Here is a 16,922-nt window from a genome sequence, read left to right as displayed (position 1 = left end):
ATTCTCATTCATTATACAAACTCGTGGTGAGTCTTGATCATTTTTAAGCCATTGTTTTTCTAATGAATGGGAAGACTTTTTTTAGTTGGAGTGTAACTAATAAGCCAACTACGAAACTAAAATAAAATAACAATAAATATATTGTTGAAACTGTTAGTTTTTGAGATCACCATCATTTTTATACAAAAACAGGTGTTTAAAATAGATGCCTTTTTGCTCACAGGCCAGTTGAAACTGACAGTAACGCCAGACAATGGCTTGCTTCATATTCAGAGTAAGTACCATAACTCCTCGTGTCATATTATGTATATATAATTAATCGTGAAATGGATTGCTAGTGATTTTGCAAGGCATTGTTTGTTCTGAAATGACTTTCTAAATGCTATACATTAATGTTAATGATTACTCAACTTTGCTTGAAAGTCGTTGTTTGGATAATTTGCATCATTGTTGGCAGAAATAAATGTAGCAATAAAGTAATAAATGAAAGTTTCATACTTACCGATTCGGTGTCAAAACCCCACAGTTTTGGAAGCCAGGGGTCTGCTGGGACGGGAGTGCAGGCCATGTGACTCGTATGTCAAGGTAGGTCAGTTAATAATGTATATCGCGTGGTTAGTGCAAACAATACACCTGTTCATAAATTTGTGTTTAAAGGGGACAATACAACATTTAAAATGCATCTTTAATCTTTAATACTAGCTTGAATTTTTTAGACAGTGTTCAGGATTTAATGACAAAGTGAGATTTGTGTTTTCATCCATCCCTGTCCTTTTATCCTCTGAGGAGTTTTATTTTAGACTGAACACACTCTCAGGCTCTGCTGTTTTCAAGCAGAAGATAGTATCTGGGTCGTCTGTCCACTTAGATATAACCCAAAATGCAATGTGCTGGGTGACATCCCTTACGTCCATGACACAAATGGATTCAGGTTATAGTGAAACACGTAGAACGCAAAAGAACGCATTAATATGTGAGTGATGTTCTATTTCAGATAACTCTAGTTCCAGATGTTGACCACAGTCAAAGGCAGAAGACCAGGACTGTCATCAATTGCAAGAGTCCTGTCTTTAATGAGTTCTTTATGATGTAAGTACAGTATTCACAATGCATCTTAACTGGCTACATGATATGGACAGAAATGGTATAATATAATTACAGTATATTGCTACATATCATGAACAAAATGCTTTGCAATATTTACATTTACATTTATTCATTTAGCAGACACTTTTATCCAAAGCGACTTACAAATGAGTAAATACAAGCAAAGCGATATATCAAGCAGAGAACAATACAAGTAGTGCTACCACCAAGTGCGCAGAGTAGAGGTGTAAGAGTAGGGTTTATTTATTTATTTATTTATTTATTTATTAGGATAATGTAGGGATGTCATTTTAGGGATTAGTTGGGTATTGATGGAAGAGGTGGGTTTTTAGCTGTTTGAGTATATATTAAAAACCTATTAAAAATGGCACATGTGATTGTTCAGAATTTGGTGAATTTAATGCTCATAGAACATTAAAATTGTCATTTGTTACAGAGCTTATTTGCATATTAGAGGAAAATATTTCTATTACATGTTATGCAGCTCGTATACATCTGCTTTTAGGAACAAAATTATGTTTTATGCATGAAAATAAAGTGCAAGCTAAATGTCACATTATCTTACCCGAATAATTCATTGTATATTAGTTTGTTCAATCCTCTCTGTCATTTTTCGAGCATTAAATGCATGTCTTGGTTGCTAGTCCTATATTTGCTGACCAACCTGAATCAGGGGAAAAAGCTTTTCCTCTTAAGACACAGAAGCCCTTTGTATAGGGGAGCTACTGTTTTTTCATGTGATTGGTCAGTGATTGATGAGGTTTTGAGGTTTTTGATCTTTGTGCACAGAGATGTGGGTGAGGACAAGCAACTGAAGAGACTATTAGTGACCGCTTGGAATCGCAGTCGGACATCTAGGTGGCTCTTTTTGCTGTTTTTATGTATTGAATCATTTGTTACGTCTTGTGCTAAATTTCTGTGCTACATTTTCAGTAAACCCACAAGAAATATATATTTTTCTGTTTTTAAAACTCATTATATTGTAGTTGTTTATAGCTTTGGTTTGACTGGATGTGTGTTTGTTCCGGCAGACGGAGTGAGTTCCTGGGCTGTATGAGTTTTGGTATTCACTCCCTCATCACTTCTGCAAAGGTATAAACATCAGTGATAATATCTTTGATGTGCACAAGTGTTTATTATTTAAAAGAACAAATCATAAGATAATAAGAATTATAAGCAAAAGGCAAGATTTATATAGTACATGCATAGAGCTGCTAAACTGATATAATGGTCTTCGTTAGAGACCATTTCAAGGTAAAGATCATTTTAACAGAAAACAGGGGGCTTCATTAATTTGCATCATTGTAGATAAATAATTTCGTCTGATCATCATTATATAGCATGATTAGCGGCAAATAAGGTTTTACAGTGGAATTTGAAAATGATGTACAGTACTTAAAGGAAGCAAATAATGAGCATGTGAAGCTCTGTACTACCTTCTTGCAGGTTTCCCACTACACAAACACCTACAAAGGTCACATTTTTAAACATTTATCAAGATTGCCTCTGTGGTATGAGCGCTAACACATTCTTTGGAAGGTGATCATTTTAGCAGCATTAGATGAAGCTGGACAGACACTGAGTGAACATCAGATTTGTTCAAATGAGCAAGAGAATTCATTGTATTCTTGCTTTTTCCTCACTCTCTCGCCTCTCTCTGTCTGTGCTGACCTGTCTTTCTGGACATGTGAAAGACCTCACTTTTTTAATTCCCTGTGCAGGAGATTAGGGGTTGGTATTATCTCCTGGGTGAGGAGCTGGGCAGGAACAAACATCTGCGAGTAGCTACACGTCGCATCAAGCAGTCTGATGGTGAGTAAAGATTATTTCTCTGCTTATGGCTACAGCTGATTTTCTAATAGCTGATTATAAGGCTGGAAATTCATGAAATCTTTTTTTTTTTTTTTTTTTTTTACACTAACACAGCTTCTCTAAAGCATATCGCATTTCATTAGGGCTGCAACTAATGATTATTTTGATAATAGATTAATCTGTCGATTATTTCTTTGATTAATTGATTAATTGGATTAAAAGGCCAATTTTTATTTTCTGTATTTTTTAAAAAAAACACGTTATTTCATATTATGCCCAATGTTGTCCTTCAAACATTGAGCGTGTTGAAGGCTATGAAAAAGATATTAAATGTATCTATGTGGGCTATGCTATACATTGTGCAAAGGATTTTTAAAAAATATTAACATTATATTTTGAAAACAAAAAAAACAACTGATTGTCCACAAGGTGTAAATCACTATATTAAAAATGCTAAAAAAGAAAAAGAAAAAGAAAAGCACAGACTAAGTGTTAACTGGTAAGAGGTTGAATGTTTGTTGGTTGTGCAGTAACACACACATTCCCTCATCTGAACACAGTAACATGTTTCTTTATTCTGTAAATGTATGACATTTCTTACATTTATATACAATTACATGTTATAACCCCATTACAGTTACTGCTCTCATAAAAACACAATTACTTTTGTTTCTAAATATAGCATCAAACAACATATTTGATCAAAATGAATATTTTAGTCAGAGTTATTGTGCTGCCTTTCTATTGCGCGCTGTTTGATTGACATGTATGCATAGACTCGCCCTCATTCAGTGAAGTTTAATGGAGACTCGCTCGCTGTCAGGACAGATAAGGATATAAAGGTAAAAATGTCATTTCTGCACTGAAGAAAACATGTCTGGAACACATTAAACGTTAACGCACTTACGAGTTTGTTTGAAGCGCTTAATATGAAACATTCTCATGTTTTGGACGACCTGGATCATGCACATTTCCTGCAGCAGCAGCTCACTCTGTGACCTCTGTTTTTCACGTGTTTTATTCATAGAAATGTGTTTTTCACCATTGTGAAGTAGGGCTGCACGATTATGGCCTTATGGCCAAAATGATCATCCCGATTATTTTGATCAATATTGAGATCATGATTATTTATCACGGTTATTCATTGATTTTAGGGACAACATATTTTTATTGTATTTTCACATTTAAATAAACAGACCGCTGCTTTCACCTCCATGTTGTGCTACATTCCTGCAAATGTACAAATCTTTGCATCAAATTAGACTGGTCCTTAAAGTGCATCATCTCGTAGAAGCAAAATATAAATAAAATTGTACCCAAAATATAGGATAAGTAAAAATAAAAATGCCATCATCCAAATGAAAATATGAAATTAAATATAACAATATGCAACCAAATGAAAACAGTTCAGGCGTCTGCAGAAAAGGCAATAACAGTGTTTATAGGAGGAGAGACTAAGCCAAATCATACAGTAGAGTGACGCAGGGAGGACGTCATTTTGTACCGGAACCCGGAAGTTATCATCACACCGGTTCCCTCGACAAAAACCCAATAGGATTTTCACATAGACTTTTGGATTATTGCAAAAAATAAGCTCTGTGATCAATAAAAGTTTACAATACTAATACGTTTTGTCCATCAAGATAATTTTCACAAATGAACACAACGTTTATGAAGTTTGAAGCCTAAATACATTCGCCAGAAATAAACAGCTAACCGTGCGCTATAAATGAACTACACCACGGTTGCTCGACTTCAATGTCACCATCAAAAAGCTTCCGACAACTTTTCCAAACTTGATTTAAAAACATTTCCATAATAATTAATTTACTCTGTGGATCATACATGTTTTTTGGGGGGAATTGTGCACACCTGAAGCAATTTATCTGCAAAGTTTTTTCCTGTTCATCGTGATGTCCTTTAATGTCCCCGACAACATCTGATTTCCCCTCACACAAGCGCTGGAGCATGCAGCGTGCAGCGTGCTCTGAAACCTGAAGCAAAGCTCACAGCGCGAGCGCTAAAATGATAAATCCATTTCCGGGTTTTGGCATTACAAAATGACGTCATCCCTGCACCACTCTATGGTGATTGGCTGCAAGTTTAGGAAGTGCATGATTTGATATGCAGCTGAGTTTTCTAAGAGAGAAGGACGAATTTTAAATGTCAATATCGCAGTCGAACTTGTTCATGTAATCGTGGGCAGACAAAATCATAATCGAGATCAATATTCGATTAATTGTGCAGCCCTATTGTGAAGTGAGGTCACTGATGGGGACGTCATAGTGACGTCACAGACCCAACTAATCGATAATGAAATTTGTTGTCGATTATTTTAATCATTGATTATTATCGATTTTATCGATTATTTGTTGCAGCCCTACATTTCATGTTTTCTCCTTTCATTATATGGTTAATGACCTTTCAAAACTGAAATGTTAAGTTTGAAACTGGAAATTGTCTGAAGTCTTTAAAATGTCTGGATTTATTCCCATTAATAAAGGGAAAGGACCATGTATAAGCATTCTTTATCAATTGCTTTATTGATTTATTACTCTGGATGTTGTTTAATAGATAAAGCAAATTGAAATTCGACATTGCTCCCTATATGGAGTTAAATTATGTAGTTACGTACCTAGTTAAATTTTGAAATGTCTTCCATAGAAATGCTCTTCTAAGCTTCCTTGTTCATTATTAAAATCTACTAGACAATGCCAGCATCCAGTGCAGGACGCTAATGTGTCACTGCAGAACACAGTCACTCTGTACTATTCACTAACAAGGAAGCTGTACATAGGCCACTGTTTTGTTTTTACTTTAAATGCAGAAAAACTTAATGGAGTGTCCAAGTCAGTTCAAAGTTACTTTTGAGATTAGTCTCTTTCCCTAGCCTCCTGCAGGGACATTCACCCAGAGTGACTAGTTAGGATGAATGTAAGTGGGTGTGACAGCTAGTTTTTGTATTTAAGTAAAAGCATTGTGAAGATGCAATGAGAGTTCTGACAATTGTGGTGCATGTGTTCAAGGATTAAGTAATGGAGTGAGATGGAGGACGCGTGTGCAGTATGTGAAAACAGAAAAGATTACACTAGAGAGAGAGAGAGAGAGAGAGAGAGAGCATTGGGTCAGACCTTAGGGGAGAAAGGCAGCTGTATTGTGTCCCAGCTGAAAGCAACTTCAATGAAGAAGGCTTAAAAGACATTGTTTCCTGGGAGCGATGTGGGGGGAGCCTGTAGTTGGTAGATTGGGATAGGGATAATGCATTGAGAGAAGCTGATTTCTCTCTCTCTCTCTCTCTCTCTCTCTCTCTCTCTTTCACTCTGGCTAAAGCAGTTAGCAAAGCTCCATGTGAGATGAATAAAGGCACTCTCAATCTTCTTTAACTCCATTTCATCTCGACCAAAGTGCAACTCTGGCTAAAGTGTGCTGCTGTGTTTCAGGATTCCTCACATATTGGAGCAATGTTCTCAAAGGCCACACTTTCCTCCTGGGACTCATGGGATTCTCTTGTATATGTTTCAGATGCTGCTCTGACCAACCATGCTGTTGTACCTGATATTATATCCCCAGAGGACATGCAATCGCTAACCGTGAGTGAGGTTTTACCTTTAATCCTTTAATTTGGTAGCACATTAGTGATTAAAGATATTTTCTTGCAGTTTATCAGATTATTATTGTAAATTGACAGAAAACTTGATTGATGATTGCCTGCATCCCAAACTCATAGTATCTCACCAACTTATTAGGATGAGTAAGGAAGGCAAAAACTTAATTAACTGTGCATTCCTAATTTTACATATGCTTTAGTGATGGTTGGAAGAACAAGACTAATGCCATTTGTGATCTCTGTTTGCATGGACAGACTTTGTACTAGTATACATCTGATATAGTATGCAGTTGATATGAGGCAAAAAGTGTATATGAGAGAGGACAAAAAGGACAAAAACTTGTATTGCAGTCATTCTGTTCAGGCATGTGTGCTCTTTCAGATATCTTATTTCAGTGTGGAAGCCACCTAACTTTGTTATGTGTTTATGTGTTCCTTAGTTCTTCTTAGTGACTGAGAATATCATTTAAACATTATACATACAGCAAACCTTTCATTTAATATAAATATTTAGACACTGGCTATTTCTACTGCTGTAAACTGTGTCTATGTGATAGGTATAGGATGTGGACTTCTTATCGTGGGATTTTAACAGTGTCTTTTTATAAAGTTTGTTATATATGTGATTTTAGCATTCAGAAATGAATAAACACCCATACCTTCTCATTAATAGCATATTGTAAAAGAACTGTGTTAATGTTGAAGAATAGAGTGGTGTGTGGTTGTGAATATTATACATTGTATTATTCTTCATTGTTCATCATCATCATCATCATCATCTCTCTCTCTCTCTCTCACGTACACACTGATCCTGTCATTAGGTCTCTCTCTCTCTCTCTCTCTCTCTCTCTCAGTGTCCTTCTGTCTCTGTCTTTTACACCCTCACACTGATTCCAAACCCGCCCATCTACTTTAGCGTGCAGCTTTTCCCAGGCCTTGCTCTCCAATTGGGCTTTTCTCTTCAGACAAAGCTGGGAAACGGGAAAGGCTAACAAAGTGGCCGTAATAGGAAGCCCGCCTCTATGTGTTGTTTATGATTTATCTCCTTTTGAGTTCCATGCGCTTGCCATTCTGTTTGTTCTTGGCAAAGACATCTTTTCCTACCTAAAAACTGGAAACTGATGAAGCCAGTCATAATCATAGATGGCTTTCCTTCCTGTCTTACTGTAATGAGACTTTTCGGTTCTGAAGTTTGGTCTCCTGAGTTTTATTGGACTAATAAAAATGTAGTTTGCTGATATAATCTTGAGGGGAACATATCAAGTAAAGAGGTATATTTATGGGTTTTGTAGAATGAACTATTGTTTTTACTTAATTTTCTTAAATTTATACTCTTCATATCATAAGTGTGAAAAGGAGTGTTAACTTTTGCCGGACTTGTTTTTTGGCACGTACAGGAGAAAGTCCCACTGTAACACCTTGCTGACATGTGCCCAGCTTAAACAAACATGTCTTTAATGCCCCATGGTCATAATGGATGTTTTGTGTTTACATGAAATCAGGCCTAGCAGGAGAGAGAGAGAGAGGGTGAGAGAGACAGAGAGAGAGAGACACTACACTGCCGAACTGTTCAGGAAACCTGTTGGCTTATCAAGTGCAGCCATACTGCCTGGCCACGGCCTGGGGGGCTGGAAGGTTACTTCCTGTGATTCTTTTACACAGAGCGGTTCCCATGAGCGGGCATGCCGAGTTCTACTAGTACTACACTCTGATCAACAGCACCGTTGCATGTAGTGATACAGACTTAAAAAACGAACAGAGCTATAGGGGAGTCACATACAGTACATGTGCAGGCAGGTGTAGGTCAGGAGCTATGCATACCATTCATGGATTGTGCAGGTTCTGCATTGAACGCAACTTGCCTCAGGTTGGTCCTGCTGCTTATTTTTGTCTTGCTGGTGGGTAAAATTGGGAGCACTGAATGTTGAAGTTTACATAGTTACTATACAGGAGACAGTTTATATGTGGAGTAATTTATTTATTGAATAATTGTACTTATTTTTTTGAGATTTTGTTTTTGGCATACCCATTTACTAAAACGTGTTAACTACCTGTTCCGTTACAGAGTGCTCATGTTTTATTTTATGTGAAATATTTTAGTGCTTCGGTTCTCAGGGAATACCAGACATCTGCTGAAATTTGTAAAAGTACATGAAGGGAAATATAATGGATCCTAAATTTAGAAGTACTTGTCCAGGGATGATGCTTCCAAGTGTACAATCGTACAGTTAGAGGCCATTCCATTACATTACTGTGGGCCATACATATGAAAGAAAGAAATCAGAATGCACTGATGGGGAGGGGAGAGACAAGACTGATAATTGTTTCATTGGTGTACTTAAACTAGCTGATGAAGAGGAAGCAAAAAAATGAAAGGAATGCTTCCAAAATTTTATAGCCCTGTCCACTCTCCCTCTATCTCGCTACTTTATTGTTGTCTACCCAGTGTCATGTTACACGCAAGACATTTTTTCCACATTTTGCTATTTAGTTTGGCACCAGCTTCTTTTGGCATTTCACCTCTGCCCTGTCCAAATATCCCCCACTGCACTGTTTCTCTGAGCCCTGGCAGTTTTCAGAAGCAACTCATTTCCCTTTCTTCCTACTGAGAGTGGAGGCCTCTCTACATCTCCCAGCAACTTGTACATTTTAATATCTCAGACTGTTTGGAGCTGTGGCATTTGAACTCGACTGCTGCTGGGATACTGTATTTCTCACTTGAAGGCCTTTTTCTTTAATGTTTGTTTTGCTTGACCTTCTTTTCTGTTGTCTCAGCCAAAATAATCTATGTGGTCTTTTATCTTATATGAAATAAGATAATTATATCTTGCATTTAGTGTATTTCCTGGAAGAATTTCACCTTTACTCAATTATAAATGCCATAAGTCTGCCCTAGTCCCACTTGGAGGTCTTGAGTAAGTGGATTTCCATTAAGCTTCTGAATTGGAACTGACCCAGACCCTGATTGCTTGACCTAGCTTAACACATGCAGTGAGGTAATTCAGTTCCCACCGACTGGGTGATAGATCTGTTCTGGCTGATGTGTGTTCATGCAGGTTACCATTCTGAGGGGAAAGGATGGTTTCGGCTTCACTATATGCTCAGACTCACCTGTGCGTGTGCAGGCTGTGGACCCAGGTCAGTCCCGTCACATTCTAGAAACTTCTTCATGCAGAACAGAAACTGCTACATGTGTTTTTACGTATCAGCTTCAGTATTGTATACTTTGGTATGTTGGCTATGGGATTTGTTCTCTGTCATACTTTAAGGTGGTCCAGCTCACCAGGCTGGTTTGCAGCAGTTGGACACGGTGCTTCAGCTGAATGGCCAACCAGTAGAGCACTGGAAGTGTGTGGACCTGGCACATGCTATCAGGTCTGTCACTCTTACTGTGGAATGAATCATTAATATCACATAGCTGCTGAAGGGTGTGATGATATAAACATTACTCATGCAGATGCTTGAAAGACTTGGCATTCTGTAATAATAATAATTTTTAATAAATGGCAAGAATGCTTGAAATGTCCATTATACATATTAATCTTAAATTTATAATTTCACAACTAGTTAAGTTTTCCTTGGGTGTTTTGAAGAGTAGCCTACTAAGCCATGTTTGATCTTAAAACTGGACATTAACAGGTGGCATCATTATCATTACTTTTACGCTTAGCTACCTGTTGAACTTAAATTGGCTAGAAAAAAAGTTACTGCTAAAGTACAGCCAAGTTATGCAAGATGAAATCAGCAGTGCTTTACATTTATAATGTGTGCCAATTAGCCTACAAAGCCCTTTTATAACATGTTGAATGTTGATAATAAGTAATGCACATCGCAAACACAAACACATCAGCAACATTTAACAGTTTTCAGAAACTGCTATTCTGGAAACTCCTTCTAGTTGAAGAAATTCTCTTGGCAAAACAACTGATAAACAGCCAAAAGTCAATCTAACCACAAAATACTAACTCTAATCCAAGCTGATAATGTCCTTATTTCATTATGTAGGTTTCTTATCAAATGAACCGATTAACTCCACAGAGATTTGATGTCAATTGTGATTAAATATACTGCATTGCTCTTGATATTTGTTACAAATGGTTATGGATTCTTTTGGTGTCTTTAGAAAGCTTACAGTTCTATCTTTGTAATAACAAAACATGCATTTTTAGTCAGAGTAAGGGAATTCAGAGACCTGTTTACAATTATTACAGGTAACGGAAAATTTAACAAGCTGAAAGGTCTTTCGCCCCACAGACGTCAGTCTGTTAAGCTGTTTAAATTTATTATAAGCATTCTCTTCTTTTTCTCTCCTACCTCTCTCAGGTACACAGACTCACAGAAAAAGTCTGAATGAATGTGCTGGAATACAGTAAACATTTTATTGTTACTGACATTTGACATATAAAAGTAAAATTGTATAGTATAGAAGGCAGAAGTACAGGAGCTACACTGTAGAGTGCTGTGAAAAAGTATTCGACATGATTCCTTCTGTTTTTGTGTATCTCATGCTAAATAGTTTTAGATCTTCAAACGAAATACAACATAAAACAAAGGCAACCTGAGTAAACACACAATACAGTTTTTATTATTGAAGCAAAAAAAGTCATCCAACACCTATCACCAGTGTGAAAGACTAATTGCCCCCTTAAACTTAAAATCTGGTTGTGCCACCTTTAGCAGCAATATCAGCCAAACACTTCCGATAACTGGAGATCAGTCTTTAACTTACTTTTATGACACTTACTCCTATGCTTTGGATCATTGTCGTACTGCATAATCCAGTTGCGCTTGAGTTTCAACTTACGGTCTGAAGACCAGACATTCTCCTTTAGGATTTTCTGGTAGAGAGCAGAATTCATGTTTCCCTCAATTACTGCAAGTTGCCCAGGACCTGAAGCAGCAAAGCATCCCCACACCATCACACTTCCACCACCATGCTTAACCGTAGGTATGATGTTCTTTTTGTGGAATTCTGTGTTTGGTTTACTCCAGATGTAACGGGACCCCTGTCTTCCAAACAGTTCCACTTTTGACTCATTAATCCACAGAACATTCTCCCAAAAGGTTTGAGGATCATCAAGGTGTGTTTTGGCAAAATTCAGATGAGCCTTAATGTTCTTCTGGGTTAGCAGTGGTTTTCACCTCGCCACTCTTTCATGGATGCCATTTTTGCCCAGTGTCTCTCTGATAGTGGAGTCATGAACAGTGACCTTTATTGATACAAGAGGTCCTTTGAAGTTGTCCTTGGCCCTTTACTGACTTGCTGGTTGAGTCGTTGCTGTGCTCTTGGAGGAATTTTGGAAGGCCACTTCTGGGAAGGTTCACTGCTGTGCCGAGTTTTTCCATTTGGAGATAATGGCTCTCACTGTGGTTCTTTGGAGTCCCAGAGCCTTTGAAATAGCTTTATAACCTTTCCCAAACATACATATTTCAATCACCTTTTTCCTCATCATTTTTGGAATTTCTTTCAATTTTGGCATTATGTGTTACCATCTAAGATCATTTTACTAACTGCATGCTGTTGAAACAGCTCTTTAAGTGTTGATTTGATTGAACAGGGGTGGTTGTAATCAGGCCTAGTTGCGCCTAGTCCAGCTGAACCCCATTATGAATGCAGTTTCGTGGATTTGGGGAATTAGTAACTACGGGGGCAAATATATTTTCACACAGGCCCTGCTGGTATTGGAAAACTTTTTTGCTTCAATAAATAACATTTAAAATATCATTTAAAAACTGTATTTTGTGTTTACTCAGTTTGCCTTTGTTTTATTTTTGATTTTTTAAACAATTTAGTATAAGATATACACTAAAACAGAAGAAAGTAGGATGGGGCAAAAATTTTTCACAGCACTTTATGTGACAGTAGGCATAATATGTTATTGCAGCTTAGATAAAACTCAACTAGAGCACTTGGGCAACTGCCTATCACTCAAAATCTAATGTACAGACAGGAAAATGAACATAACGTGTCTTAGTAAGTTGTTGGGCCACCATAAGCCACCAGAACAACTTCATTGCACCTTGTCATAGATTACACAAGTCTATAGAACTGTACCTGAGGCATAAACACCACTCTTCCAAAAATTATTCCCTCGACTGATGTTAAATAGATGTTAAATTGGGTTTAATTCTGGTGAGTGTGGAGGCCAAAGCACATCATTTGCATCCTTATCAAACCCAATTCAGTGAGCTATTGTGGTGGATGGAGACATTGTTATCCTGGAAGAGACCACTGCTTTCAGGATAGAAATGTTTCATCATAGGATAAAGGTGATCAGTCAAATCATGTGACTCATTCAGTTTGTCACCTGTTTGTATAATTACAATGTAAATGGCTCACAGTGCCCAATAGGCAATAATGAAAATGAAAGAACATATTTAAGATAGGAAATGATTATTAAATGTTATGTTACAGTTCTATAAAATGTTTTCTCCTCCTTTAGAAACTGCCGGAATGAGATCACCGTGGTGGTCTGGAGGACAATGCCAGTCATGAAGCCCTACTACGAAGGCCTGATTCACAGGCCCTCGTATAAAACTTCTGGCTTTGACAGTCTGTCTCCCACCACAAAGACCCAAAACAAAACGCCACCCCTGCTCTCTCGACCCTCCAACCACAAAGTAAGCCGTCGTAAGAAAGGAAACAGCTCTGAGAGTGCAGGAAGTGGAACCAGGGAGCCGACGTGGTCATGGACGGGGAAACGAGAAGAGAATGACTACAAAACACGTACACAGACCCTCAAGGGCACCCGTGTGACATCATCAAATGGCGACAATTACATCATCTTGTCCCCTGTCAATCCGGGAAACCAAGTAATGATTAATCCATCTCGTCTCATGCACATATTCTAAGAGACTACAGAATTTTATCAGTCCTTTAGTTCACATTCATGTTAATGCTGTTAAGGCCACCAGCTTTTTCCCCCAAGCTGCTTTTCTGCACAGCTTGAGCTCTGATCTCTGAGCTTCATGTGTTGTTTTATATGCAAGATATCTCTTTTTCATTAGGAGCCCTCAGTGTAATGCAGTCCCAATCCTAGTATGTATATTGTCCAAACTTCAACAGGTGGACAATGAAGTTAGTCTACACTTACCTACAGTCGGGGAAATAAGTATTGGGCAGATCAACATTTTTTTTCAGTATATATTTCCAGTGAGGCTATTCACATGAAATTTTCACCAGACATCAATATTAATGCAAGAAATCCAGAAATTTAAAGAATTCACAACATTAAAGTCCATAAATGAAGTTATGTGTAATAAAGTGGAATGACACAGGAAAAAAGTATTGAACACGCTAACTGAAATTTATTTAATACTTAATGTTTTCTCTGTGATGATGGTACCTGCTACCTCCAAGTGTTTCTGGAGCTCTTTCCGAGTTGTCTTTGGCTCTTGGGCTACTCTTTTGACTATTCTTCTTACTCCCTGGTCAGAAATCTTGAGCTCCTGTGCGTTGCCGGTTGATGAGGGAGTGATGTTGCTTCCACTTGTGGATAATGGCCCCAATGGTGCTTACTGGAAGATTCAGAAGTTTTGAAATATGTCTGTATCTGATTCCAGCAATATGCTTTGCAACAATAAGGCTGTGAAGGTCTTAGGAGAGCGCTTTGCTTTTACCCATCATGAGATGTTTCTTGTGTGACACCTTATTAACGAAAAGCCTTTTTACAGACCATCAATTTACTAACCCACCTGATATTAATTTGCACAGATAGGGGGTATAATTACGGATTTCAGCTGGTTCCTTGCCTTACCTTGCCTTGGAGAACTGCTTTTTCTTAGCATGTTCATTACTTTTTTGTGTCACTCAGCTTTATTACACATAATTGTATTTATGGACTTTACTGTTGTGAATTCTTTGTATGTGTGGATTTCTTGAGTTAATACTGATGTCTGGTGAAAATTTCATGTGAATAGCTTCATTGGAAATATATTTACTGAAAAAAATGTTGATGCATCCAATACTTATTTCACCAACTATATTTATAGAGGCTTCAACTGTACCTGTTTGCATTTTGTTTCAATATATTGTCACTGAACAAGGCTGATTGCTCTTATTAGATTGCTTGGTCAGGTAAATGTTTCTTTTATATTCAGATATTACAACCTGTTTATCCAGAGAGCAATGGAACACTAGGAACGCTTGGTAAGACCATCCACAGTTTATGCTTGTTTAACAGTTGAATAATTATAGTTACTGTTATAAATGAATACAACAAGTGAAAATATTTATTGGAGAAAATGATGTTGAATTTCTGGAATAGCCTAACTTTACTCTGTTTGGCTCAGGGAGAATTTATCAGACTCACTCCTCAAGAGGAATTCAACAGAGCACAGCCTACCTCCAGGACACTGGAGCGGAAGCGCGAGCCACATTACGCAGGTCCCTGAACAGCAAGACTGCCACAATTCCACCCTTATCATATAGACAGAGCTTCGCCAACTACCAGAACTGCACTCTTGTACAGTCGCATCTTCCCCACTCCAGCTATGGCACTTACGTCAGCCTGGCCCCCAAGATCCTCATCTTCCCTGTGTTTGTACAGGTAGAGGTCCAAGTGCTTATTTCCACTGTTTCAAATAATTATTTAGTTCATTATGCTTGTAACGAGATTGTATCTATATGACTAATGCTCTGAAGTGGACATTAGAGATATATACTGTAAATGGACGTTTTGTATTATAGCCACTGGACCTGTGCAGCCCGGAGAGAATGCTGTTGTTGTCTGAAGAGATGATCCTTCATGACAGCACAAACATGGCACTTAAGGTAAGGCTAAAAATGCTCCCCAGAAAAGGGCTAGTAACTAAAGGGCTATATTTTAATTAGTGTCATTTTCCTGTATTCCTGTATTGTGGTGTTTTTTTAAACTAAAAGTGGCACTGTGAAAGTGTAAAGTAATTTTTCAGCCCTTACATTTTCAGTCCATCACTGAAAAGAGGACTTATTTACAAACTGTTCATAATTGCATTAATTGCATAATTGTGTGACCAATGATTTTTAAAAATGCTATTTGATAGTTTTTATTTGCTCGTATTCTAGATGTTGCACAATCATGGGGCAGTGTGATCACTAAAGAGGCCAATTGGGGTAGGAATCACGCCCCATGCTTGACCTACTGTAGTAGTGGACAGGACAGCCAATTGACAGGGTTGCCAGTTTGCTAGTGCTAGTTTAAAAGTGCTTTGTGGCTGCCAAGATCTTGATTTATAGCAAATAATAGCAGTTCCATCCATCTATCCATCCATTTTCTGTACCACTTATCCTACACAAGGTCACAGGGAGCCTGGAGCCTATCCCAGGGGACTCGGGGCACATGGCAGGGGAAACCCTGGATAGGGTGCCAACCCTTCACAGGGCAATAACAGCAATTAAATCTAATAAATATTGCAAACAATAGCAAAGTGTAAGTGCATCTATTATGGGCAGAACGATTTCATTTGTAAAATATTGCAAATATTGGGAGAGGAAAAGGTGGTTTTTGGAGTGGATAATGTCTGAGCATCAGAAATGTGTGCACACCATAGTGATTTTGTTTCCCACACAAAGGCTGAGAAAAATAAAAAAATATGTCTCCTTTTTCAAATGGCCAATTTTTTGGGGCTCGTTTCAGGTCTTTTATATGGTTTTTGAGACAGTTGATTTGGAGATTTTGCTGAAACCTGTCACACCTAGAAATGATATTAGCTCTTAAGTGTACAACAGGTAACACCTGCTCTATCAAGCACAGTTGAACAAAGTTTTATCTAATACCACTCAAAACGAGCTGATTGACATTATGCTGTCGACTCTTAAGTGCCTATTAGGAGATTACTTAAAAAATTCAGTGGATAGTAGCTTATAGGTTAAGTCATTTAATGTTTGGTCTGCACTGCTGCATAGCATAAATGTCAATATTAATTCTTAGAGACCCCCCAAAATGCTTCCCCTGTGTAAAAAAAGATTTTTTTTGCTAGGGGAGCTTCCTATGAGCCACAGTTTTTTACATTTTTGTTATGCTAAGTTTTTTATTTTGTTTTCCTTATACATGTGTGTGAATAGGTGAATGAGACACAGTGTGAAGCGCTTTGGATAAAAGTGCTATATAAGTGCAGACCAGACCATTACATTTCTATGAAACTCTTTTGTGGTGCGTGAAGTACAGAAATACTGGTCTCATTAGCAACTATGTCTAATCAGATTCAGACTCAGGCATGGAGGCACCTGGGTTTGACTGTTCTTGTGGCAGCAGAATTTGAGAAACTCTGGGTTTGGGAATAGCCTGACCTCTAGATAACACAGCTTGAGTCATATTGAGTAAAGATAAATCTCTCTGTGCCACAATAGCCACTCTGATCCATGGTGTATCTATAGCAATCCTGCCTTCTCTTTTTGTTCTTCCCTAGTGGTTTC

The 16,922-nt window shown here is 37.8% G+C and overlaps 1 protein-coding gene across 1 annotated transcript in view; it reads left to right on the top strand.

Moving 5' to 3' along the window:
• Window positions 1–1,104: 1,104 nt before the first annotated feature.
• Window positions 1,105–16,922, top strand: part of LOC128598942 (regulator of G-protein signaling 3-like) — a 35,388-nt gene continuing 19,570 nt past the window's right edge. Inside the window, exons 1-10 of the mRNA XM_053610173.1 lie at window positions 1,105–1,965; window positions 2,139–2,199; window positions 2,829–2,919; window positions 6,442–6,509; window positions 9,583–9,664; window positions 9,796–9,901; window positions 12,970–13,339; window positions 14,627–14,675; window positions 14,819–15,075; window positions 15,216–15,299. Coding sequence (XP_053466148.1) covers window positions 1,736–1,965; window positions 2,139–2,199; window positions 2,829–2,919; window positions 6,442–6,509; window positions 9,583–9,664; window positions 9,796–9,901; window positions 12,970–13,339; window positions 14,627–14,675; window positions 14,819–15,075; window positions 15,216–15,299 — 1,398 coding nt within the window. The 5' untranslated portion in view covers window positions 1,105–1,735. The remainder of the gene's footprint in view (window positions 1,966–2,138; window positions 2,200–2,828; window positions 2,920–6,441; window positions 6,510–9,582; window positions 9,665–9,795; window positions 9,902–12,969; window positions 13,340–14,626; window positions 14,676–14,818; window positions 15,076–15,215; window positions 15,300–16,922) is intronic.

The sequence above is a fragment of the Ictalurus furcatus genome, chromosome 22 (assembly GCF_023375685.1).
Source record: "Ictalurus furcatus strain D&B chromosome 22, Billie_1.0, whole genome shotgun sequence".
Classification (NCBI taxonomy): Eukaryota; Metazoa; Chordata; class Actinopteri; order Siluriformes; family Ictaluridae; genus Ictalurus; species Ictalurus furcatus.
The sequence above is the reverse complement of the archived record's forward strand: the minus strand, read 5'-3'. Positions and strand labels throughout refer to the sequence as shown.